We start from the raw sequence: 25,754 nt of genomic DNA on the forward strand, positions 1-25,754 counted from the left end.
GAAAGGCGTGGCATCTGAGAAGGTACAGAGTGAGGTTTACAACAATGCAGTGGATGCGATGGAGCAGTATGTTGATTTGCCGTCACAACGATTAGTTCATCTCGTTAAAAAATATACGCACCATGTACAGATGAAACAAATAGAAGGTATGCATAAATGAGATTATTATTGCCCATATTTGGGCTTTCAGTGACATCACAAATCTAGTTTAGGATTCATTTGACCAATACATGTCGTAAAAATATTATAACATGTTTAATTTTTGCTTATCATACCGGAGAAGTTAAACGGCCGTAGGGTATCATGTGTGACGTTGTCCTTAACCTTTTTACCTCCAGACTTTCTCGCTCGAATTTTTCTGGACTTTTTCTTATATTCTTCAACATTTCTTGAAATGAACTTGAATTTTGGAGCCGACAGACAAATTTTTTTTTAAATTTTCAGTTATTACTCAAAAAAATTGCCTATTTCACCTCCAGACTTTCTCGCCCGAATTTTTCGGCACTTTTTCTTATATTCTTCAACATTTCTTGAAATGAACTTGGATTTTGGAGCCGACAGACAAAATTTGATTCAATTTTCAGTTCTTACTCAAAAAATTTTCTATTTTTGTCCCAATCTTCTGAAGGAAAGTGCAGACTTATAAATACAACTATTTTATGAATTTTGATGAAAAGAGGGAATTGGTGTTGAAAAAGTTAGCTTGTGGCCTACCATGTTGTGTATTAGCATATATCACTAATGTATCCAACACACCACACCGTTTAGCAACAGAGGGCTTCTGTAACTTATTGGTGTATTTACAAACACCGTTCACTGTGCATCAATATTGTTTCAATCAGTGATAAATAAAAATATTTACTTTTTAGACATTTTCTAAATTCTAAATGATAAACAACTTATTTCATCCAATCTACGTCATTTTGATGGTACAGTAGAAATTTATCAATCATAAGTCATTGGAAATGTGAATTGAGTGTCATTCCTTTATGACACCTTACCCCCCGAACACCATGTCCTAGAAACAAAACACCATGGCCCTCGGACGGCATACTCTATGATGCCATATACCTCATGGACACCTTGCCCTGGTATGTCATATTTCCCAGGAATGTCATTCCCAAGATGTCATGCTTGTTTTAACTTTGTAACATCAGTAATCGTCAATATTTTTGTTCTGTTTTTTTTTTCTTCCAGAGGGCGTACGTCAGAGTCAGAACTTAGATGACGATGTGTTTAATTTATTGGACAAAATGGAGGCATTACAAAACACAGTAAGTGGTAAAAGTTGTAAAACATATTAAACTGACATTCCTCAATCCCTGGGATTGCAGCATGGAATTATGGGAATCCAAGTTCAAAGTTCATTAATTCATTAGATGTATTTACTATGAAATGAAGGTCATTACAGTTTAAATTTATTCACTGTTACTGAAAACTATCGTAATCTGAATTGAACAACAACACATTTAAAGGGCGACATGTTTTGCTGAATGTCGAAAAAGCCGGTGGTCGTCGTGCCACGTCCTGTTCGATATGGGACTCAAAGCGACGTATACAACGCGTGTAAAATACATTGTATGTTTACATGAAATTCGAACGTGCGCTGGGCGACGACCACCGCGCTTTAACCTTTTAAAAGCATTGGTCAACTTTTGTCATAGAATGGATCAAAATCGGCAGACGATGGGAAATAATATGTGCAAATAGCTCAAAATTAAAACATAAATTAAGGCAGGGAAAAAAAATCCTCTGTTTCTTGTTTCATGGAAATTTTAAAATGAGGTGGCAAGACGTTTTCTTTTTTCTTTTTGATTACTGAGCTAAAATGGGGAAATTTGTGTCAAGTGCGAGTACAAGCGCATTTTGGAATGTTTTAGAAGGAAAAAAAACGTCTGAGGCGCATAGTTCAAAATGATGTGCACGGAAACGAGAAACAGAGATATTTTTTTTTTCTCAACCTTACAAAAAAATACAAAAATAATTGAAAATGTCTTTAATCCCTATCTATTGGTACTGCATTACATATTTTCGATTTGTCTATTTAACTTTTTGTTGTTAAAATCTACACATATACAACGTATATTTGTAACTGTGGCATGCAATATCTGCTGTAATATTTGTAGTCCTGCTATCTAATTTGGAACGTAAAAACCAATAAAAACAACTGTACCAGAACTTGTTGAGAGCCGTTGACAGCAACACTTGAAAAGAAACAATATTTTTTTACACAGGCCTTTCAATGTCCATTATTCTCACTGCTAGATATATTGTTGATTTAAAAAATGAAAATGAAATAACAATAACAAAATTATATGTCCCTGAAAATATGATAAAAATTTTTGTTGCATAAATATTGCCTTTTCTTAATCTGACCGCCATTTTGTTTTCACCAGAGAGCACAGCGATGGAACGACAGAATGGATGAAATGGGAGAAGAAAGATTACGACTAGCGCACATACTTATGGATACGCTCTCAATGATAGAGGAAGAATCCGGAATATTTCTAATCAAACCTATTTATTCATGGAAAGGAAAGTAAGTTGACTTTTCCTCACTTTATTTTAGCTCCACTGTTGACTTTGTCGAGCGGAGCTTATCATATGAGTGATTGTCCCTCGTTGTCCATGACAATGTTTTACTTTTTCAACTTCTTATTGAAAACTACAAGCCTGAATGCTTTGATACTTGGTGTATATGTACCTTGGGTAGACCTCTCTCAGATTTGTTCGTTTCATGATGATATCTTCAATTTTCTAATTTTGGTGAATATTTTTGGTAAAAAGTGATATTTTCAACTTCTTTTAAAAAAACACAAGTCTGATTGATTTTACATGTATATTACATATATAAGTACTACATGTGGGCTTCTTTCAGATTTGTTAATTTTGTGGTGATATCTTCAATTATTATTTTTGTAATTTTTGGTAAAAAGTGATATTTTTGAATTCTTGTTGAAAACAGCAAGCTGGTTGCTTTGATACTATACATATTGTTCATTTTCTAATGTTCTTTAATTGAAATGTGCATTGCTAACAGCAGAGCTATCTCAGCTGACTGGCTGCTTGTTATTATTATGTAAACAGTGATCATAGCGTTTAGGAGCATTTGTCGTATTGCTGTGTCTAGTGCCCTCTAGAGTTACATAATTTGCTGTTTCACAATATTCTTGGATAAACTGTAAAATACTTTATTTTCGCTCTTTTTGGTGAATGAGTTATTCAGTAAAAATAAAATCAGAGAATATACCTTTTTTCTATATTTTACATTCAACTCATCAAAAATCAGTGAAATTAATTTTCATACAAAACACCCATAAAAATATTTTAGCAAAAATTAATTCCAGCTAAAATATTTTATAGTAATCATAAAGGGCTGTTTAGCGTATGAAAGATTCAATTTCAATTCAATTTTTGCTGAAAAGACTTTTTGGGTGTTATGTATGGAGTTTGTTTTCACTGATTTTTTTCCACAAATTTAAAAGAACAGCAAAAAATGACATATCTAGATGCCTTGTTGAAAATTTAATGAGTGGAAAAAAAGAATCAGATCTATCGTCACTGTTTTGAATTGATATATTCTGTCGTTCAATATTTACAGTGCTCGCTTTGATCGTTGTCACTGCAAGTTAAAATTTGAAAGACTTACGTAATTTTCATTTTTGTTTTATTTTCAGGGGTTATCTTTCCAAGTATACTGGTAAAATAAGTAACAATTACAGACCCCCTAAAATGATTAGTAGGACAATGACCCCACTACGTGAGGGCACACCTATGAATACGGTACCAGCACCAACGCCAGCGTCCATCCATGCTAGCAAGTCTACTCAGAGACCATCCACTCAGGTACGAAGATGTTTTTCTTTAATTTTTGCAAACTTTTATGATATTATGGTAAATTATTTTTTAAAAAACGATAAAAGTTCCATCACAAGAGGGCGGTCTTCGACGGCCCCATGCCAAGTCAAGTGCTAGCAGCGGACGGAGTAAGTCAGTCTCCATTGCTCCTTCCCTTATCGGTAAGTACAATGAATAATAACTATTTGAATACTCAGAATAATTTTTAACATCATAATTCTTCCTCCTTTCCTCCGCTGGTGTTGTGACTCTACAAATTTTATTTAATTGGCTATAGTTCTCGGTCAGAATTTTCAAAAAAAGTACATCTTGATTCAAAAATTTTGAAAAATTCTGAATAAAATTATGCATTTTGATTTTGTGAAATGAGAAGGAGGCTGACATTGTTGTTCTTCAAAGAATGAATTATACTATAAACAGTTATTAAAAAATTCGTTGCTAGAAATGTTCATAATTTAACACCTCAAGTGTGTGTTAAGACGAAGACCTAAATAAAATGTTGAATTTACCAAAGTCACAATTCATAAAAATAACCCGCATAATGTTTATCATAATTTATAATAATTTATCATAATTGAAAAGAAAAAAAATATTTTGATCAGGATCAGTGGATGATTGGAAATTATGCTCATTAAGAAATTTTTGTTAAAATACATGAAAATACAGTTCCTGCAAATTGCGCCCTCTAGTGTTCTGTTCTGTGATGTCAAAATGGTGAATATGCCTTTCATGCAGTGTCAATTTCGTTATCATTCACAAAATAAAACCTGCATATTTTTTCAAAAATTTAAATCAATACCTGTCATCAATGGGGACTAATGTCCGTTTGGTCCCAAATTAATGTGAAAAAGTACATAAAATGCAAAATGTTGCAATCAATTTTGACGGTCAATGGATAAATTTTCTCATCTTTGTTCTTTCTCATCAGAAACCCCAATTACACCGGTACATCAAGCATCGTCACCGAACACTCCTCCTGGATCTTCCGTAGAACCGACACCGTTGCCAACGGATACACCAATAGGTCACATCACAAAGGTCGTTGCAAGGTCACCATCGCAGTCAACTACTCACAGTTTTACAGTGGTGGAAGCCGAATCATAAAACGTCAGCAATTTCTCTTAAATACTGTGAACTGCTTTAATTTCACACAAGAAAAATTTCGAGAATTACTGAAAATTTACAAATTTCGTAGATGTGAAAATTAAAGCCGTGGAGTTGTCACCTGCGCATGCGGCAAACGGCCATAGCGTGTTGTTGTTTACAACAAGCATCTTCCCATGAGCCTTTGCATTTTCCCATCGTTGCTTGGAACTCGATTCCCGCACAAGCGCAGGTGACGATCCTCTCGCTTTAAGCTGTTAACAATGCAGTTGAAGTGCCATACTGTGTCATGTCTGGAATGGGTCACATGACAAATATGTGGTTTGTTTTATACAACATTCAAACTTGAGTTATGTATGTAGCACTTTATTTTATTAACGTGCGAACATTTTGTTAACTTTTTCAGTGTTCACCAGAACAGACACTTTAATTAAAACGAGATCACAGATTTTTGACCTAAAATGCTTAATTTTTATTTCCAGCATTTCAATTTCTTTTTTGCAAAAATCTGAATGTGCTGAAATAAAACCAGGGAAGGTTAAACTAGATAATTTTTTACCTCTAGAAATTGTTTGCATCGATGATCCCTGGATGATTGTGAGAAAAAAAATTACTGAAAGTCACTATGACTTAGGGGGTCTTAAGTCCCTACAGTCAAATATTCATTGTGAATTAGGGGGTCTTAAGTTTCTCACTTTTTTGATGGCAACTTAAGGGGTCTAAAGCCCTTCAGTAAAATGTTCACTGTGGGTTAGGGAGTCTTAATTCCCCTCCATAAAATATTCACTTTCTCATTAAATTTTGTTTCTAGCAAGTAAATTCAGTTTAAATCTTAAAGAAAGTTAGTGACTGCCATGAGTGTTAACAGAGAATATCACTATTGGGCCATCCAAGCAAAACAATGAAGGAAATATAAACATTTGCGTGCATCTGTTGGTATTGGAATTACCATCGAAAGTCAAATCATCGAAAGTCAAAGTATTTTTCTTCCCTCTTCTTGAGTTGCTTTATTTTTGTTTCATTGTGTAAGAAATGTGTGAATTACAGTGACAATTTCTTTTTTTTTAAGTAAGTATTTTCTTGTTTTTCATTAACCTCCAATTAATTAGTTGGTTCGTCCCTTGCTAAAAGTTGGTTTGTTTCTATAGATACAAATGAAGCAGTCCTATGGATAAACCAGGGGGGGACCAATCAAGGTTGTGACACTGAATACTGCAAAGATTGATATATTTGGCATTGGATTTCTGGAGAATTCTAACCAATTTTGACTTCACCTTCTGGTGAGTCTGATGACAGTGTGCAAACAAGTTTTCCAATTGTTGCCTGTGATGGCAGTGATAGTAGTATGGTTCCAGCCTTCTCACCACTAAAGTGTGTCAATATAATTGGCTGCCTACCACTCTGGCACCTAACATTCAGACCAATCATAGAGCTGCTTGTTTTTCTACATGTTTTTATCAATGTATCAAAATTCTGCCTTATCTATATGCTACTTACAAGACTGTGTCTGATTGGCTACCCAGCCCCAACACCTTACAGTCAGATCAATCAGAGAGCAGCTTGTTTTTCGACAGGTTTTTTTTTTATTGTATCAAATTCAGCCTTGTATATATTCTCAACTCAACAAAAATCATTACTCTGATAACCTTTGACCTCAATAGTGACACTCATAATTTTTTGCTAAACCTGTTATTGCAGTTTTCTCTAAAATTTTGCACAAATCATGTAAATTGTAGCAAATTCTGTTCATTCCGTTCAAACAATGCTATTAAAGTTAAAATATACACTAAAGGTGGAAACAGTAATGTATATATTGTTTATATAATAATATTGTCATTTTTTTTACTCGCTAAATTATTAGTTGCGCTTCGAAAATATGCCGATTTCTTTTTAACATGAATTATACTTTCACTATATCGCGTTCTTCATCAGTCTGTCACTCCACTTCGGAGAGCCAAGCGGAGAAACAGACAGAGGAAGCTAGGATAATTAATTATGCTTTTAACAATTTTGATTTTGAATAACCAATTTCCTCTGCAAAAACCTACAGAATAAAAATAGATTTTAATTTGTATAGTTTTGAATGTAAATTTGATCATTTTTAAGTCCGTCCAATGTCGCAGCACCACCTAGTAGTGGAATTTATTTACCTTTTGTTTTTAAGTGTTATTTAATGGTATTATTGAAACTTTGTCATGTGAAACTTTTTGTATTGTTTTTTTTTAATTAATTTTAATATCATGGCACTCTATAAATAAAAATCCTTTCTATCAATCTTCATTGTTGCATTTTCTTTTTCAATGGAAAAAAAAAATGTTTTTTAAAATGTAATTTATTATATACTCTCACTCCTGATGTGTCTGAAAAAAATGACACTCAGTAATCATCGCTAACTTGCAATCCGCAGTTACAACGTTGAAAACAAGTTGTAATATTAACCGGGTAATGTATTCAACTCTCTTAAATTATCTTTGGGTGCGAGATATAAATGAGTGCAGTAGACTGCAGACCTTTTTTCATAAGTCTGGCGCCCTCACAGTTTCATGTGGGAGAGTCCTTTCAGTTGAACTCTGTATTTGCTGCATGCATAGGCAAAGAAATTTAGCTGGCGACAAAATTTTGGTGAAGGATCGAAAACGTTCGTTTCCAAAGTTGCAAAAATTTGCTAGAGAGTCAGAGATGTTGGTTGAATTGCGAAAATTCAGAACAGTTGGTTGCAAAGTTGAAAATATAAGCCAGGAAATCAAGAAAGTGGAAAGTCAAAAAATTTGCAAAATCCAACAAGAAAGTCAGCTTGAAAGCTGGGATGTTGAAAATGTTGGTTTACAAAGTTACAGAAGTAAGGTAAAAAGTCAACAAAAATTGAATGTCAAATTACAAAGGTTTGCTGAAAGTAGAAAATAGGACAGAAAATTGTCTTGGAAAGTTGCAAAAGTTAATTGGAAAGTTGAAAATGCTGGTTGCAAATTTGCCACAGTTAGATAGAATTAGAAACGGTTAGTTCGATCGCAAAATTGAAAATGTGGGTTGAGTTCACTCTGATCAAACTAACTTAATATGTGATATTGGAATGTGCCAAATTGTGTTCCCTACAACACCGTGCAAGCATATTTTTTCCTTGGTGTCTAGCTTGAATTGATTTTAAATACCCCCCCCCCCCCATGATTTTTAATGGTTTAATGGGGGGGCTGGAGGCGCCCAAGCTTGCAAGGTCGTGTAAGCAATACAACCAAGGCTGAGGACAGCAAAAGCTGTATCCAGTCAATAAAAATTTTATTATATACCGGGGTACCTTATGGGTGTAATTACCATGGCATGACTTTAAACACATGATGCATTTTGTTGACATTTCAGTTGAACAAACATAGAATGTACACTTATACACTCATGTGACTGCACTCAAGTCACTGAGTAAACTCTCATTCTGTGCTTGAAACAGTCACATTAAGGTTGAACACTTAAATCAGTTTAAAGTAGAAGCCTATAAACTTATAAACGCAAATACCCATAATTTATTCTTTTTGCAATATAGTGTTCCTACCAGAAAATATTGCGGCCATATTGTCAGTACATTTGTATTACAATGTATAATGTTTTTGCTATGGTTTCCTATGGCAGAGATATTATGCCATATCTCAGATTGTAGGCCAGTAGAAATCATATATTGTTAATGATTGGCCACTTTGTTGATCTAAATTAAATCTAGGTGTCAAAAAAACCTGTTTTCTTCAACATTGAGAAGTCATCAGCCTTATAGCATCACAGAAATACAGGTTAGGTTTCTGATAATACAATCACAACCTGTATACCATTTATTTCAAAAACTACTCCAGTAAAAATACAGCGGTAAAAAACAGAAATTTAATTGCACACGAGCAGAAGTTAAAAAAACACTGATTGGTCAATAACAACCATGTGCGAACGTAGATCGACCCTAATTAACATAATTTATGCATTACATTTGGATAACAGCTGTATTACTGTAATGTTGAATATAGCGATAAAAACCCAAAATTAATAACAATATTAATGTTCGTGACAAGCCTAATTTACAAGAAAATGATGGTTGTATTTTAGTGCTGGCCATGTTGTCAGTATTTTGCCTTTTACCAAAGGTTCCTATGGCAGAGATGTTATGCCATATCTCAAATTGTAGGCCAGTAGAAATCATATATTGTGAATGATGGGCCATTTTGTTGACCTAAATTATTTCGAAAATCTGGGTTTTAAATCTGGGTGTCAAAAAAAGCATGTTTCCTTCAACATTGAGTTTTATGGAGTCGTTCTAAAATAGCAATTATTATAAAATATTAGGAAAAGTTTCTCAAAATACATAACAGTAACACACAAATAATGCTATTTCATAGGAGCAAGGAACAATAACTCGAGTGCATAATATTACATAATAAACCAATTCACATTGTCATGTGATTTATGACCAACTTTCTCAAAAATTAAGAGTTGGCTTCTACCTTTTCCAGTGTTTTGCTATTTTTCCAGTGGGGGGGAGGGATTGTTGACAATGGGTGATTCATAGTAAGTAGACACAGCCCTAGGAGACGACGGTGGAATGCAGTGCTTTCTGCTTAACAAATACCTACATTTCAATTCTTTTAATTGAGCACGCATAATTAGATAATAAAATTTAAAATGTCAGTTCATTTCCTGGTCACTGACCTATGTTAGGAGAATGCGGTTGTTGCATCTTTCAATTTAAAAGTTTTGTGTCATATTTCTTTCAAACGAAATGACGGCCCAACATTTTGCCTATACCGTATTTGTTCCATTAGAAGCGCATTTTGCACTTGGATAAATAACCTTTTCACCACCAGACTTTCTCGTCCCAATTATTCTGCCTTTTTTTTTATATTCTTTAAATTTTCCTCGAAATGAATCCTAATTTTGGATCCAACAGACAAAATTTGAGTAAATTTTCAGTTTTTACTAAAACAAATTTGGCTATTTTTTGTCCCAATCTTCTGAAGGAAAGTGCAGACTACAAACAGGATTATTTTTGTGAATTTGTGATGAAAAAAAGAAACTGGTGGCGAAAAGATTAAAGTATGACTTATTTTGACCAAAGATATACTTCTGTCATTTCCATAAGTTTATGCTAATGGTTCAAATATGGTATTTTTTTGTAAAATTTTGGACATTTTTTTGACATACTTTCCTCTTGGCTACAGCTCTTGATATATATTTTAGAATAAATGTGAAAACAATTTATGCAGGTTTTGTTTTGTGAATGAAGACAACAGTTGACATCGATGCTCAGTGGATTCATGTTATTTGGACACAGAGAAGTAAGAAGTGACTTTAGGGTAGTGTCAGGTTTTGGTGGTGGTGGGAGGTGGAGTCCAGGTCTTGTAAAAGTAAAATCAACGAATGTCCTACACCAGCCCTTAATTGATAAACAGGAGAAACCATTTTGACTATTAAATGAACAATTTAACGAGATTACAGTAGAAACTGATTGATTAGTTTAGAGTACATCCTGGAATGTGCAAACTTTTTATGAATATAAATTGTAATACTGTAAAATACTTTATTTTCTCTTTGAATTAATTTTCGCTATTTTCTCTGAAGGAATGATTCAGTGAAAATAAAATCCAGCAAGTATAACTTATATATTTTACATTCCACTCATTGAAAATCAGTGAAAATAAATTCCATACAAAACACCCCAAAACACTTTTCAGCGAAAATTAATTCCAGCTAAAATAATGTATTTCACAGTACCTCAGGTCACTTTCTTGACCTTTGAATGTCACACCCTAGTACATTCATTAGTATCAAAATCAAAAATGATTTTTTTTATTGATATTTCAGCAAAATTTCATGGACTTGATTTCTTTTTTGTCTACTTGAGTAAAATACTTCTGTTAGGAGCAAAAAAAAACATTAAAATGACCTACTGTGAAATACTTTATTTTGGCTGGAATTAATTTTCCCTGTAAAGACTTTATGGGTGTTTTGTATGGAATTTATTTTCACTGATTTTTGACAAGTTGAATATAAAGTATAGGAAAAAAGGTATAATGGCTGGATTTTATTTTCACTGAATCATTCCTTCAGCGAAAATTAATTCCAAGCGAAAATAAAGTATTTTACAGTAATTGTCCAAGTTTGTGATGATGTCATACTAACAAAAGCACCAGGATGTGTGACCTTTAGGGGGTCATGAAAGTGGACTATAAAAATGAAATAAATAGGATAATTTTCACGTATTATCTTATATGAATATAAGGTTATTACGAGGATACCGAAAATTATGCACGAAGACAGTACAGTGAGAGTATCCACCGACGCGCAGCAGAGGTCGATACAGTGGCGTACTGTGCGAGTGCGTTTATGTTTACCCAATCAAACTTTTACAAGTTGTGTGTGACGCCATTGATCAGAGCAGGTTCCAATTATGGAATAAACTCCTTAACACAGATCACTGTACAGCCTTACATGCTACAACCTTTTCACCACCAGTTCTCTCTTTATCTCACAAATTGACAAAATAGTCCCGTTTGTCTGCACTATCTTTCAAAAGATTTGGACAAAAATACCAAATCTTTTGAGAAAAAAATAAAAATTGATTCAAATTTTGTCTCCTGGCTCCAGAATTAGGGCTCATTTCCAGAAGTATTACAGAATTTTAGAAAAAAGTGCAGAATAATTTGGGCAAGAAAGTCTAGTGGTGAAAATGTTAAATCAATACACAGACAATATAATCCCGTTTATATATTCTGTTTATTTACAAATCGTACTTCACACGTTACAGATAATACACTCACTAATAATCTGGAAATCTCAAACCAAATAGATTTGGAAGTCAGAACAATCATATAAGTTTACATAACATTAGGATAAAATAAAATACTAGTATCGAAGAAAAAAAAAATAAACGCAAATGAATATATATCATCCTACTGTAAACTGCTTTATTTTCACGAGCGAAAAATTTTCATGAATTCAGAGTACGTGAAAATCATGAAATTTGTAGCAATGACAATTTCTTTTGGGTCCTGTGACCTGAGTGCTATGACTTTCGCATCATTTCGTTGTCACAAAAGACAAAATATCTGGTAAGGGTCAAAATTACAAGCAGTGAAACATAAGCAGTTTACAGTACACAGTGTTGGAACCAATGGCTTTACAGTGACTTAAAAGTGTATTTTTCATCATTTTTTTCAATCCATGTAATTACGAGGTAAAATGACCTTTGTGTTATCAAGTACATACATTGTGAACATAGTTTAAAAGCATGAAAATGAATTCAAAAAAAACAAAAACATTTCAAGTTATTGGCATGCCATTATTACAACTATAATCTATGTGACCTGATACCAAATGTGCGTTCAATGAAGACACATTTTGTGAGCGCTTCATACAATTTTTGACCAAACGTTTCGTCATTTGCGAAAGTTGTGTTATGACTCACGAACATACCAAAATGGCGGAAAGGTTTACTCATCTGGTATTAAAACAAAGGTCAGTTTGGCTTGATATTACACGCACTAAAGAAAAATATGTTAAAAGTGTTACTTGCGTCTCTTTAACAAATTATACCCATATGACTTTCGGACACTTCAAAGAAATGCAAACTCATACGAAACTATTTTTCGCACAAGAATAATTTTTTATAAAGCAAGTCAATTCAAACACAGTCAGCTGGCATGCAAGTGATAATCAAATAAATGTGACTAATCCCTCGGTAGATATTTACTATATGGGGGCAGCCATCTTGAATATGGTTTAAAAACCAATTAAGTCAAATAACAGATTTGTCAGATTCCTACAGAGAAAAAATACAAAACTTTCACACCCAAATGATCATATATAATTTTAAGCCCATATTTTTGTTTTTTTGGCGTGTAAAATCCCATGCATATGAACACCAGATTACACGAAGAACACTTTCCTGGGGTATTTGAAACCAAAATTATCATTTAAGACTAATTATTTTGTCACTAATTAGCTTCTTACCATTGACAGATAATTTTGGTTTCAAATAACCCAGGAAAGTGTTCCAGGTTTTTATGTCATTTTGTGTTCATATACAAAAGAATTTTTCAAACAAAAACAATGAATTCAGATGAATTTGTTGGCTTAATATTAATTACCCCAACAGATCATTTGATTGTGAATGCTTGGTATTTTTTTCCCTGATTTGTAGGAATCTGAAAAACCTTGTTGTGCTTTCTTTAGTTTCAAGACATACTCAAGATGGCTGCCCCATATAGTAATATTGGTAAATTGATTGCATTTATTTTATTATCACTTGTACGCCAGCTGACTGTGTATTCAAAGTTACACACTGTAATTATTCATAAAGTGCTATTAGGGTCTTGGCACTATTTAAGTATCACTATATTCGGTCTGAATTTGTATAAATCCTAAGAAATATCGCCCTCAATTGTCAGCATGTCTAAATGCTAGCCATCAATTAGGCTACCCATTTTTGTATTCTAAGAGACACAATACATGTGAATTCACAAAGATTTGATTCTGATCTGAATTACTACCATCAACAGTAATTCAAATCCTTGTTTTTTTCTACATGTGAATTCACAAAGATTTGATTCTGATCTGAATTACTACCATCAACAGTAATTCAGATATTTGTTTTTTCTACATGTGAATTCACAAAGATTTGATTCTGATTTGAATTACTACCATCAACAGTAATTCAAATCCTTGTTTTTTTCTACATGTGAATTCACAAAGATTTGATTCTGATCTGAATTACTACCATCAACAGTAATTCAAATCCTTGTTTTTTTCTACATGTGAATTCACAAAGATTTGATTCTGATCTGAATTACTATCAACAGTAATTCAAATCCTTGTTTTTTTTCTACATGTGAATTTACAAAGATTTGATTTACTGCCATCAACAGTAATTCAAATCCTTGTTTTTTTCTACATGTGAATTTACAAAGATTTGATTTGAATTACTGCCATCAACAGTAAGTCAAATCCTTGTTTTTTTCTACATGTGAATTCACAAAGATTTGATTCTGATTTGAATTACTGCCATCAACAGTAATTCAGATATTTGTTTTCTCTTTTCTACATACGAGTTCACAAAGATTTGATTCTGATTTGAATTACTTTCACCAGCAGTAATTCAAATCCTTCTTTTCTTTTCTCTGGCAATGCTCACAAATTCAGACTATCCCATACTTCACATAATAGTCCAAAGAACCCAATAAGTGCAACTTTAAAACAACAAAGTCAAAATGACTTTGATCTAATTTCATTCTTATGAAAGCCCAAAACTCATATAGGTAAATTTATATCAGCAAAATAGTTTACAATATTATTCGACACAGGTCTTCCCAGAATGCCACAGAACGTCATCAATAACGAAAAGGAATAACATTTTACAGGGAAACACTGAGTCATGTGCCATTGGATCCAAACATCAATTCTCACTTCAAATCACTAAAATTAAAATATATAAAATAACTCACCCTGACGATGTTACTCCACTACTCACTTGTAAATAGTATAATCATGTCTGAAGAAATAACTGGTCAATTCATTTGGGGAGAGGTGAGGTGGAGTGGGGTGAGGTGAGGTGCAAGAAAAATAAACATAATTGTAAAACCATAATCCAAGTATTTATGAACATTACTGGAAAACAGAAAAAATAATATTTATTAGTTATAGATAATTTAATAAAAATCTAAAAGGATATGCAAATTTTGCGATTCAACGCATTCCCAAAAATTATGCATAAAACAAAGTATGTAGACAACAACGTATTCTCGGGGGCGGAGCTACATCATAGAATGTTCTACGTTGCTATCACATGCACCACTGTACCATGTACATGTATTTCTATGGGCTCTGCACGAGCTGCTGTGGAACGCCGGTCAAAGAGCCGGTAAAAACAGAACAAACTGAAGTTCAATTTAAACGCGAACAACAAAATATATAGATATATGTTGCACACATAGGGGTTATCTCAAATCCAGTTTTCTGAGTTTTTCGGCCTCTCAAGATGGTTGCCAGACGGTGAAAATGCCCGGATGTTCGCTCCCGAGAATACAACGAAAGTTTTTGAAAAATATTGTTATGCATATAAATTATACATATTACCACTTGTGACATTTGTTGACAGTTGTCAATATCTGAAACCTGATATTTTGTAGGTTATTGAATATCATAAACACTATGTAAATTATTATACATATTATGTAGCATTTGATGCTTCTCTGTTCGAGAATACAGCACTACCACACCATGAGGCATTATCAAACGATTAGGGGATAAGCCTGATATTAAAGGTCAGTACATTACAATTTATGCGTAAATTAATTAACATCCAAGCTGACATTGCCTTTGCATAAAAACTTAAAGCAGTCTTAAAGCAGGTATAATTGTCAACTTATTTTTAGTAGTATTTACCAATGTTATTAATATAGGATAGATTTAGACGATTACTCTGCACAGCAATCTAAGTTAGTTCAAGCCAAGCTTGCTAAATGTTAAACTATAATCAAACCAAACTCTATTCACTCAAATATAACACTTAATTAACAGTCAATATTGGCAAAATTAATAAAATATGTAAATATGAAGTAATATGACATAAGCAAAACAACTAAAGAATAAACCAATAAAAACAAAACGTTTTGATTAATAAAGTTGATTTCTTCATATATGTGGTTAGTTTTACTATTTGTAAATTTTGTAAAAACCAAATCATTTTAATTTGTAACAATTTTTAGAAGACCCATAACAGGAGGAAACTGTGGATAATATATTCGTAATCCATTCCTTTGATTAAATGGTTTAAAGAGCCTTATCAAATTTTAATTTTTACTTCTGAAAAACTGTAATTAATGTTTCACCATTTTCAAAAAAGTGATAAATTGAAAATAGATATTGGAACATGCAAAAGCTGAAGATAAACATTGACTGAATATTACTTTTTCATAATTTTTGACATTTATTGTAGGTTTATAACTGTATATGGCCACCAAAAGAAAGAAAATATGAATTTAGTTCAATGCTGAATTAAAAGAAAAACAAAAAACCATAAATTCAGTTGCTATATTTTCTTGATATAGGCACAAAATTGATTAAAATTGATTATAATAATTTTTCTGGATGTTGAAATGATTAACTGATTCGCAAATGTTAAGTCATGAATAAAAGCAAATTCAAATAAAGATATAATAGAATTCAGACATGTTTTGGATTACAATTCAATTCCATTGGTTGTCCCATCAATAATGAGATAAATTTAGTGGAAAATAACAATTGGCAGGCAAAAGCACACTCTCCCTGGTCAAACTAGTGGGGGCGCTCCATGGCGACTACCTAGCTTAGTGATAAAAGACTGTGAAGGAGAACGGCAAAAGCATGGTGACTAACTAGCTTAGTGATAACAGACTGTGAAGGAGAATAGCAAAAGAAATAATTTATGTTGAGGTGAACATTTCACTAGAAATCACATTTTTTTAAAGTCTGCACGAAAAAAAAAAAATAAAAAAAAAGCAAAAATCTAGAGTAAGCTGCGAAAACGAAATTTTTTTTCACGAGTCATCAAATTATATACGAGTTGGAAACGTTTCCAAAGTGAAGAAAACTTAAATTTAAAAAAAATTAAATTTAAATTTTCTTCACTTTGATTTATTCTCGTTCAAAATGAGTCTGCACGTGGTCTTCAAACGCGTTCTGATCACACGAGTCTTTTGGGAACTGTTTGCGACACATCGGACATACTCATCCAAAGTGACCCTGTACGTGCTGCTCAAATGTATCAGAAGGACACGAAGGAGGAAAGAGAAGATTGCATTTTGGGCACCATCTAGCAGCCCTGTCAGCGGAAAATTCTTGCGCATCGTGGAATTCAGTAGCAACGTCATCTCTAAAAGATAATAAAGACAATAATTAATGGATCAGTCAGGTTTTCAAGACATCTTGTTGGCAACTAGATTTCTCAAGTTCATCTGATTTTTTTGAAATTTGAAACTTCACAATATTATACAAATAGCACTAACAACAATAAAATTTGCCGAAACTTATCAACACTCATTCAAATGTTCAAAAGCCAAATTTTCCCCTAAACGTGGTAAGCTATGTCACCAACATTGCCATGTTCAAGGTTTGGACGTTACATGTGAAAACTTTTCAATGTTTTTCTTGGCTGCAGAAGCACTACAGAGCATGACAAAAATAGAAACCTGTCAATATAATTTCATGATTATAGTATAATTAATGTGCCAAACAATGGTAAACATGGTAAAAGCACACATGTACATGTACGTTGAAATTGACAACTCATTGCACGCTAACGTAGAAATCGACAACCCCTTGCACATGTTAAGGCTGTACAAGGGCAATGGGACGAAACCTTTTTAAAACGAATGAGAATTAGGATGAAAATAAATTGGGACGAATGTGTTTGGATGAATATAAATTGGGAAAAATTGACTGTGAATTCTCGGATATCCTCATTATAAACTGAAGCCAAACAAAATAAAAGAGGTCAGAAATACTTTTTTATAAAATTAGAAGTTTAGAACTGTTTCAGATTTACCAATTTTTTGACTCCACCACTTTTGTGTTTGGGTCTATGGCAGTAATATGTAAAAGTTTGATAACCACTTTTCTTATTTACGAAGTAAGTTACAAGTAAGTTTTAAATCTCCAAGGATTACTAATGCATCTTACTGATGAGTTAGAAATTTGTACCTTTCTTCTGGAACGTGCCCGTCAACTTGTATTGTGACCGTTTCATGTGGAGTCACAGCGTCGGGTTCATCATACACATCACTGTCACTCTGATCAGCTGCATCAGCAGCGGTACGTGTTTCGTTCTTGACAGCAGCTAGTTTGGCTTGTGGTAATACAGTCGGACGCATTGGTGGCAGTAAGGGAGCGGATGTCGCTGCAGCTCCAAAGCACTCTGGTAGCAGGTCTGATGTTGTTGGTGGCACCATTGGCATCACGTAACCAGGGCGTGGGCGCGGTTGGTGGGATTGGTGGTGGGATCGATCGGGGACTGTGCATATTGTAGTGGATTCCCCTAGTTACTACTTCGTGTTGTCTACCTAACTCTCTTGCTTCGTCAACATACGGGTTTATAAACATGTTTTCAAAAGGATTGGCTGCTGGGGCGTTGTTGTTATTGATGCTTTCTGGCATTCTCAGTGACATGTTAGAATTCTCAACCTGTTTTAGCAGACTCACATATGCTTCATCTTTGTCTTGTTTTTCTTTAATTTCTCTCTTCAATTCTTCTCTCAGAAGCATTGTCTCTTCCTGATGAAATATAAGAAATTAACAAAAATGTATTAATTAACAACAAAATAATTAAGCTGCACCATTCAGTCTCACCAGTCAGATCTGAGGGGTCATTGCCCTTATGACTTAGCTGTGTGGTGTGGATCAGCTTGAACAGGCTTTATGCTCTCTGTACATAATAAGTTTGGTTATTAAGCATACATGTCAGGTGGCCGAGGGGGAGACATGCTGTGACGTGAAGCTAGGTGATTAGGTGCTGTATATGAGCATCGGTTGGAGTCACATAGTATTAACCCTTCCATATAGATGATGTCATTAACTAATGCCACACATTGCTGTCTGGTGATATTTCAAGGGGAACCTGGAAAACCCACGGATTGTACCAATGAATTATGGGACACTATTGTTTATGTTGTTTACTATGTTAATCTATCTTTTGTTATCCATTGTAATTTTAATCCAGAAAGCAAATTTGGTGTGAGCTTAGGCTTAAATAGAGAAGCCCAAGATGTATATTGCTTTTTGGTCCAGATTGGTGTGTCTTCTGGGTCCAGATTGGTGTGTCCTCTGGGTCCAGAGTGGTATATGTCCTCTGGGTCCAGAGTGGTGTGTCCTCTGGGTCCAGAGTGGTGTGTCCTCTGGGTCCAGAGTGGTGTGTCCTATGGGTGCAGAGTTGTGTGTCCTCTGGGTCCAGAGTGGTGTGTCCTCTGGGTCCAGAGTGGTGTGTCCTATGGGTGCAGAGTTGTGTGTCCTCTGGGTCCAGAGTGGTGTGTCCTCTGGGTCCAGAGTGGTGTGTCCTCTGGGTCTAGAGTGGTGTGTCCTCTGGGTCCAGAGTGGTGTGTCCTATGGGTGCAGAGTTGTGTGTCCTCTGGGTCCAGAGTGGTGTGTCCTCTGGGTCCAGAGTGGTGTGTCCTATGGGTCCAGAGTTGTGTGTCCTCTGGGTCCGGAGTGGTGTGTCCTCTGGGTCCAGAGTGGTGTGTCCTCTGGGTCCAGAGTGGTGTGTCCTCTGGGTCCAGAGTGGTGTGTCCTATGGGTGCGGAGTGGTGTGTCCTCTGGGTCCAGAGTGATGTGTCCTCTGGGTCCAGAGTGGTGTGTCCTCTGGGTCCAGAGTGGTGTGTCCTATGGGTGCAGAGTTGTGTGTCCTCTGGGTGCAGAGTGGTGTGTCCTCTGGGTCCAGAGTGGTGTGTCCTCTGGGTCCAGAGTGGTGTGTCCTATGGGTCCAGAGTGGTGTGTCCTCTGGGTCCAGAGTGGTGTGTCTTCTGGGTCCAGAGTGGTGTGTCCTCTGGGTCCAGAGTGGTGTGTCCTCTGGGTCCAGAGTGGTGTGTCCTCTGGGTCCAGAGTGGTGTGTCCTCTGGGTCCAGAGTGGTGTGTCCTCTGGGTCCAGAGTGGTGTGTCCTCTGGGTCCAGAGTGGTGTGTCCTCTGGTCCAGAGTGGTGTGTCCTCTGGGTCCAGAGTGGTGTGTCCTCTGGGTCCAGAGTGGTGTGTCCTCTGGGTCCAGAGTGGTGTGTCCTCTGGGTCCAGAGTGGTGTGTCCTCTGGGTCCAGAGTGGTGTGTCCTATGGGTGCAGAGTTGTGTGTCCTCTGGGTGCAGAGTGGTGTGTCCTCTGGGTCCAGAGTGGTGTGTCCTCTGGGTCCAGAGTGGTGTGTCCTATGGGTCCAGAGTGGTGTGTCCTCTGGGTCCAGAGTGGTGTGTTCTCTGGGTCCAGAGTGGTGTGTCCTCTGGGTCCAGAGTGGTGTGTCCTCTGGGTCCAGAGTGGTGTGTCCTCTGGGTCCAGAGTGGTGTGTCCTCTGGGTCCAGAGTGGTGTGTCCTCTGGGTCCAGAGTGGTGTGTCCTCTGGGTCCAGAGTGGTGTGTCCTCTGGGTCCAGAGTGGTGTGTCCTATGGGTGCAGAGTTGTGTGTCCTCTGGGTGCAGAGTGGTGTGTTCTCTGGGTCCAGAGTGGTGTGTCCTCTGGGTCCAGAGTGGTGTGTCCTATGGGTCCAGAGTGGTGTGTCATCTGGGTCCAGAGTGGTGTGTCCTCTGGGTCCAGAGTGGTGTGTCCTCTGGGTCCAGAGTGGTGTGTCCTCTGGGTCCAGAGTGGTGTGTCCTCTGGGTCCAGAGTGGTGTCTTCTGGGTCCAGAGTGGTGTGTCCTCTGGGTCCAGAGTGGTGTGTCCTCTGGGTCCAGAGTGGTGTGTCCTCTGGGTCCAGAGTGGTGTGTCCTCTGGGTCCAGAGTGGTGTGATCTCTGGGTCCAGAGTGGTGTGTCCTCTGGGTCCAGAGTGGTGTGTCCTCTGGGTGCAGTGGTGTGTCCTCTGGGTCCAGAGTGGTGTGTCCTCTGGGTCCAGAGTGGTGTGTCCTCTGGGTCCAGAGTGGTGTGTCTTCTGGGTGCAGAGTGGTGTGTCCTCTGGTGCAGGGTGGTGTGTCCTCTGGGTCCAGAGTGGTGTGTCCTCTGGGTCCAGAGTGGTGTGTCCTCTGGGTCCAGAGTGGTGTGTCCTCTGGGTCCAGAGTGGTGTGTCCTCTGGGTCCAGAGTGGTGTGTCCTCTGGGTCCAGAGTGGTGTGTCCTCTGGGTCCAGAGTGGTGTGTCCTCTGGGTCCAGAGTGGTGTGTCCTCTGTGTCCAGAGTGGTGTGTCCTCTGGGTCCAGAGTGGTGTGTCCTCTGGGTCCAGAGTGGCGTGTCCTCTGGGTCCAGAGTGGCGTGTCCTCTGGGTCCAGAGTGGTGTGTCCTCTGGGTCCAGAGTGGTGTGTCCTCTGAGTCCAGAGTGGTGTGTCCTCTGGGTCCAGAGTGGTGTGTCCTCTGGGTCCAGAGTGTTGTGTCCTCTGGGTCCAGAGTGGTGTGTCCTCTGGGTCCAGAGTAGTGTGTCCTCTGGGTGCAGAGTGGTGTGTCCTCTGGGTGCAGAGTGGTGTGTCCTCTGGGTCCAGAGTGGTGTGTCCTCTGGGTCCAGAGTGGTGTGTCCTCTGGGTCCAGAGTGGTGTGTCCTCTGGGTCCAGAGTGGTGTGTCCTCTGGGTCCAGAGTGGTGTGTCCTCTGGATCCAGAGTGGTGTGTCCTCTGGGTCCAGAGTGGTGTGTCCTCTGGGTCCAGAGTGGTGTGTCCTCTGGGTCCAGAGTGGTGTGTCCTATGGGTCCAGAGTGGTGTGTCCTCTGGGTCCAGAGTGGTGTGTCCTCTGGGTCCAGAGTGGTGTGTCCTCTGGGTCCAGAGTGGTGTGTCCTCTGGGTCCAGAGTGGTGTGTCCTATGGGTCCAGAGTGGTGTGTCCTCTGGGTCCAGAGTGGTGTGTCCTCTGGGTCCAGAGTGGTGTGTCCTCTGGGTCCAGAGTGGTGTGTCCTATGGGTCCAGAGTGGTGTGTCCTCTGGGTCCAGAGTGGTGTGTCCTCTGGGTCCAGAGTGGTGTGTCGTCTGGGTCCAGAGTGGTGTGTCCTCTGGGTCCAGAGTGGTGTGTCCTCTGGGTCCAGAGTGGTGTGTCCTCTGGGTCCAGAGTGGTGTGTCCTCTGGGTCCAGAGTGGTGTGTCCTCTGCGTCCAGAGTGGTGTGTCCTCTGCGTCCAGAGTGGTGTGTCCTCTGGGTCCAGAGTGGTGTGTCCTCTGGGTCCAGAGTGGTGTGTCCTCTGCGTCCAGAGTGGTGTGCGATGCAACTAATTATGCTAATTTCCATGATGCAACAGGTGATCTTACTAAAGGTTTTGAAAATGAAATTTGATAAAATGAAATTCACTTTATAAACAAAGAAAGCCTCAAAATAAGAAATCAGGTGCTACAACAGTTCAGTTTGTGATTTCAGAGGTCACAGCCACATAGAATCTTGAATTTGTCTTGAATACTGGATAATACTTTATTTTAGCTGGAATTATTTTTCGCTGAAAAGACTTTTTGGGTGTTTTGTATGGAATTTATTTTCACTGATTTTTGATGAGCTGAATGGAAAAGAGGTATATTCGCTGGAATTTACTTTCGCTGAAAATTGCAAAAAAATTCCAAGCGAAAATAAAGTATTTTACAGTACTTCTCCCTTCAGCAGTCACCGAGGTAACCCAACTTGACTTTGGGGATTCCATTTTGACCAATGTCCTAACAAAATCAGTCCTATAGAGAATGCACTATAAGAACCCCAACCCGGTTGAATACTTGTGTCTTACCTCCTGTGCTTCATTTTGTCTCTTAGCCTCCTTAATTTTCTTTTTCAGTTCATTCAATTCCTTCTCAGCATCTGCAAATCGCTTCACCGAATCTTGGTATTTTCCATCCAATTCCAAGACTTTCATTTCTGTTTTTTCCATATTTGTCTTCTCACTCTGAAAATAAAATTATTCCATGTAAAATCGTGCACATTCTTCTTTCATAGTACTTTTTGGAGTCAGAAGTTGCCCATCAGAAACATTGAGGATGAAGAGGAGGGAGTAGGTAGATTTACTATGCAAAATGTGTTTCTTTCACTTTGTTTTGAACTGGATTTTTTTTTATGATGTTACTGTAATTTGTTTTTGGTACTTTTATCCAACGAGTTGTATTTTCTTTTTGTATATATATTGGTTTTTTTGTTTTTTTGTAATATTGGGAAAATATAGTAGTGACGTAGCATTACCATGAGGACACACATTAACATGTGCAAATGAGACGAGTTTTGGATGTATATAGCGGACACACTAGCATCATCATCCGAATCGTGCGGTTAGGTTTGGTAAATGAAAACATGCTCTCCATGTGGCAATGGCCGAATAAATGAACCTTGGCTGGTGAAGATGCACTAGCATTAAACTGCACCACAATTGTACATTGCTTGATAATATAACCAAGTTAAAGTTATCACAACGCAAACCTGAAATTCATAAACCGAGAGGGTCATCACCTGCGCACACGCAAGAATTGAGTCGCAAGCAATGATAACAACACACGCTAAAAACGCAAAGGCTCATGGTAGACGCTTGTTTGTAAACAATGACACGCTATGGCCATCTGACGCATGAGGAGGTGACGACTCCCTGGCTTTAATGATAAATCAAAGAAAGCTTAGAAAGAACTCCCATGTGCTGAGAGTATTGAAGACACATTAAAAATTAACTAAAAATTACTTGTACATGAGATATTGATAGAAAAGCTGAAAACTAATTATGTACATCAGGTAACTAATATGAACAGAACAGAACAAAAAAATTATGAATTATTATGCTCATTAGAGAATTAATATGAACAAATTTTAACCCAAAATTAATCAGGCCTGTCTATTGTCCTAGAGCATTTATGTACCAAATTTTATTCAAATGTGATGATCAGTAATTGAGATATCAGTGTTAATTAATTATGTTAATTAGGAGATTAATAAGCATAAATATTTACCAAAAACTAATTGGGTTTCTGCATAGTTCTCTTTAAAAGTTTCATTAAAATCCAATTTGTGGTTCTTTATATATCAGTGGAACATTATGCAAATTAGGTAATTAATATCCAATTAAAACTAATTAGGTCTCTGCATAATCCGAGAAGATCTATGTAGCAAGTCTCATTGAAATATGATGATTACTACTTGATATATCAAAAGCTGAAAATTAATTAATTATGCAAATTAGATAATTAATATGTACTCGTATTACCCTAAAAACTATCAGGTTTGTGCAGTGTCCTATGACATCTATGTACCAAGTGTCATTGAAATGTAATGATTACTAGTTGAAATATCAAAAGCTGAAAATTAATTAATTATGCAAATTAGCTACTAGTAATTAATATATACTGATATTAGCCTAAAACTATCAGGTCTGTGCAGTGTCCTATGATGTCTATGTACCAAATTTCATTGAAATGTGATGATTACTACTTGAAATATCAGAAGCTGAAAATTAATTAATTATGCAAATTAGGTAATTAATATGTACTCGTATTACCTTAAAAACTATCAGGTCTGTGCAGTGTCCTATGACATCTATGTACCAAATTTTATTGAAATGTGATGATTACTACTTGAAATATCAAAAGCTGAGATATAATTAATTATGCAAATTAGGTAATTAATATGTACTCGTATTACCCTAAAAACTATCAGGTCTGTGCAGTGTCCTATGACATCTATGTACCAAGTGTCATTGAAATGTGATGATTACTACTTGAAATATCAAAAGCTGAAAATTAATTAATTATGCAAATTAGGTAATTAATATGTACTCATATTACCCTAAAAACTATCAGGTCTGTGCAGTGTCCTATGACATCTATGTACCAAGTTTCATTGAAATGTGACAATTACTATTTGAAATATCAAAAGCTGAAAATTAATTAATTATGCTAATTAGGTAATTAATATCTACTGATATTACCCAAAAAACTATCAGGTCTGTGCAATGACCTATGACATCTATGTACCAAATTTTATTGAAATGTGATGATTACTACTTGAAATATCAAAAGCTGAAATATAATTAATTATGCTAATTAGGTAATTAAGATGTACTCGTATTACCCTAAAAACTATCAGGTCTGTGCAGTGTCCTATGACATCTATGTACCAAGTGTCATTGAAATGTGATGATTACTACTTGAAATATCAAAAGCTGAAAATTAATTAATTATGCAAATTAGGTAATTAATATGTACTCATATTACCCTAAAAACTATCAGGTCTGTGCAGTGTCCTATGACATCTATGTACCAAGTTTCATTGAAATGTGGCAATTAATACTTGAAATATCAAAAGCTGAAAATTAATTAATTATGCTAATTAGGTAATTAATATCTACTGATATTACCCTAAAAACTTTCAGGTTTGTGCAGTGTCCTATGACATCTATGTACCAAGTTTTATTGAAATGTGATGATTAGTACTTGAGATATCAGTGGAAAAGCCGAAAATTGATTAATCATTATGCAAATTAGGTAATTAATATTGCACAGATTTTTACCCAAAACTAATCAAATCTGCGCATTAGTTTGGAGCATCTGTGTGCCAAGTTTCATCAAAATCCAATGAGTGGTTCTTTAGATATCAGTGGAACAGTCATGAAACAGCCAAAAATCAGCTAATTATCATGCAAATTAGGTAATTAATAAGCATGGGATTTTTACCAAAACCTACTCAAATCTGCGCATTGGTCCAGAGCATCTATGCACCAAGTTTCATCAAAAACTGATGTATGGTTCTTGAGATATCAGTGGAACAGACGGACACACATACACACACACACACACACATATACAGACACACTAACTGCAAAGACTCCCATTATGTGCTTCGCACATGGGAGTCAAAAATTGTCAAATCGAAATGGAAATGCTGCAGACTATTAAGAACAAACAAACAAATAAATTGTAAAAGGATAAATGAAACGCGATTGAAACGTTTCAGCCAGGAATATGTTCTCGACTTCCATGATCTTATTTACTACAAAAACATTCTCCTTCAAAACATTGTTCATTATTCGTACCGTCAGCTTCTACAACGTTTACATTTACAGTAATGAACGAACAAATAAAACTTCCAAACGATCATCAAAGTTACGACGTGACTTAACTTACTTCGCGATGTTATACACCGGTTATACCAATAATTCCTCATACTCAGTCATGCCATGAAAAAATGTTA

General features: G+C 36.5%; 2 protein-coding genes across 2 annotated transcripts; one reads left to right on the top strand and one right to left on the bottom strand.

The window, feature by feature from the left end:
- Window positions 1-69: 69 nt before the first annotated feature.
- LOC146729943 (uncharacterized) lies at window positions 70-7,236 on the top strand. The gene is made up of 5 exons (XM_085494496.1): window positions 70-146; window positions 1,218-1,274; window positions 2,397-2,539; window positions 3,678-4,019; window positions 4,787-7,236. Exons 2-4 carry the CDS (start codon window positions 1,254-1,256, stop codon window positions 3,973-3,975), a joined length of 462 nt encoding a protein of 153 aa, XP_085350622.1. The 5' UTR covers window positions 70-146; window positions 1,218-1,253; the 3' UTR covers window positions 3,976-4,019; window positions 4,787-7,236.
- Window positions 7,237-16,692: 9,456 nt separating this feature from the next.
- LOC146729944 (uncharacterized) lies at window positions 16,693-25,754 on the bottom strand. Its single transcript, XM_085494714.1, has 5 exons — window positions 25,688-25,754; window positions 22,321-22,476; window positions 17,910-18,234; window positions 17,665-17,809; window positions 16,693-16,837 (listed from the first exon to the last, which is right to left on the bottom strand). Exons 2-5 carry the CDS (start codon window positions 22,459-22,461, stop codon window positions 16,693-16,695), a joined length of 756 nt encoding a protein of 251 aa, XP_085350840.1. The 5' UTR covers window positions 22,462-22,476; window positions 25,688-25,754.

Source organism: Saccoglossus kowalevskii, chromosome 20 (assembly GCF_978046115.1).
Source record: "Saccoglossus kowalevskii chromosome 20, keSacKowa6.1, whole genome shotgun sequence".
NCBI classification, from domain to species: Eukaryota; Metazoa; Hemichordata; class Enteropneusta; family Harrimaniidae; genus Saccoglossus; species Saccoglossus kowalevskii.

What these genes read in the sequence shown, in the direction of transcription:
- LOC146729944 (XM_085494714.1), bottom strand. Translation starts at nt 22,461, where the DNA reads ATGGAAAAAACAGAAATGAAAGTCTTGGAATTGGATGGAAAATACCAA. An exon ending in GACAAAATGAAGCACAGGAG is followed by an intron (nt 18,235 to 22,320) that starts GTAAGACACAAG and finishes ATATTTCATCAG; the next exon opens with GAAGAGACAATGCTTCTGAG. An exon ending in GGGCACGTTCCAGAAGAAAG is followed by an intron (nt 16,838 to 17,664) that starts GTACAAATTTCT and finishes ATTATCTTTTAG; the next exon opens with AGATGACGTTGCTACTGAAT.
- LOC146729943 (XM_085494496.1), top strand. Translation starts at nt 1,254, where the DNA reads ATGGAGGCATTACAAAACACA. An exon ending in TGGAGGCATTACAAAACACA is followed by an intron (nt 1,275 to 2,396) that starts GTAAGTGGTAAA and finishes TGTTTTCACCAG; the next exon opens with AGAGCACAGCGATGGAACGA. An exon ending in ATTTATTCATGGAAAGGAAA is followed by an intron (nt 2,540 to 3,677) that starts GTAAGTTGACTT and finishes TTTTATTTTCAG; the next exon opens with GGGTTATCTTTCCAAGTATA.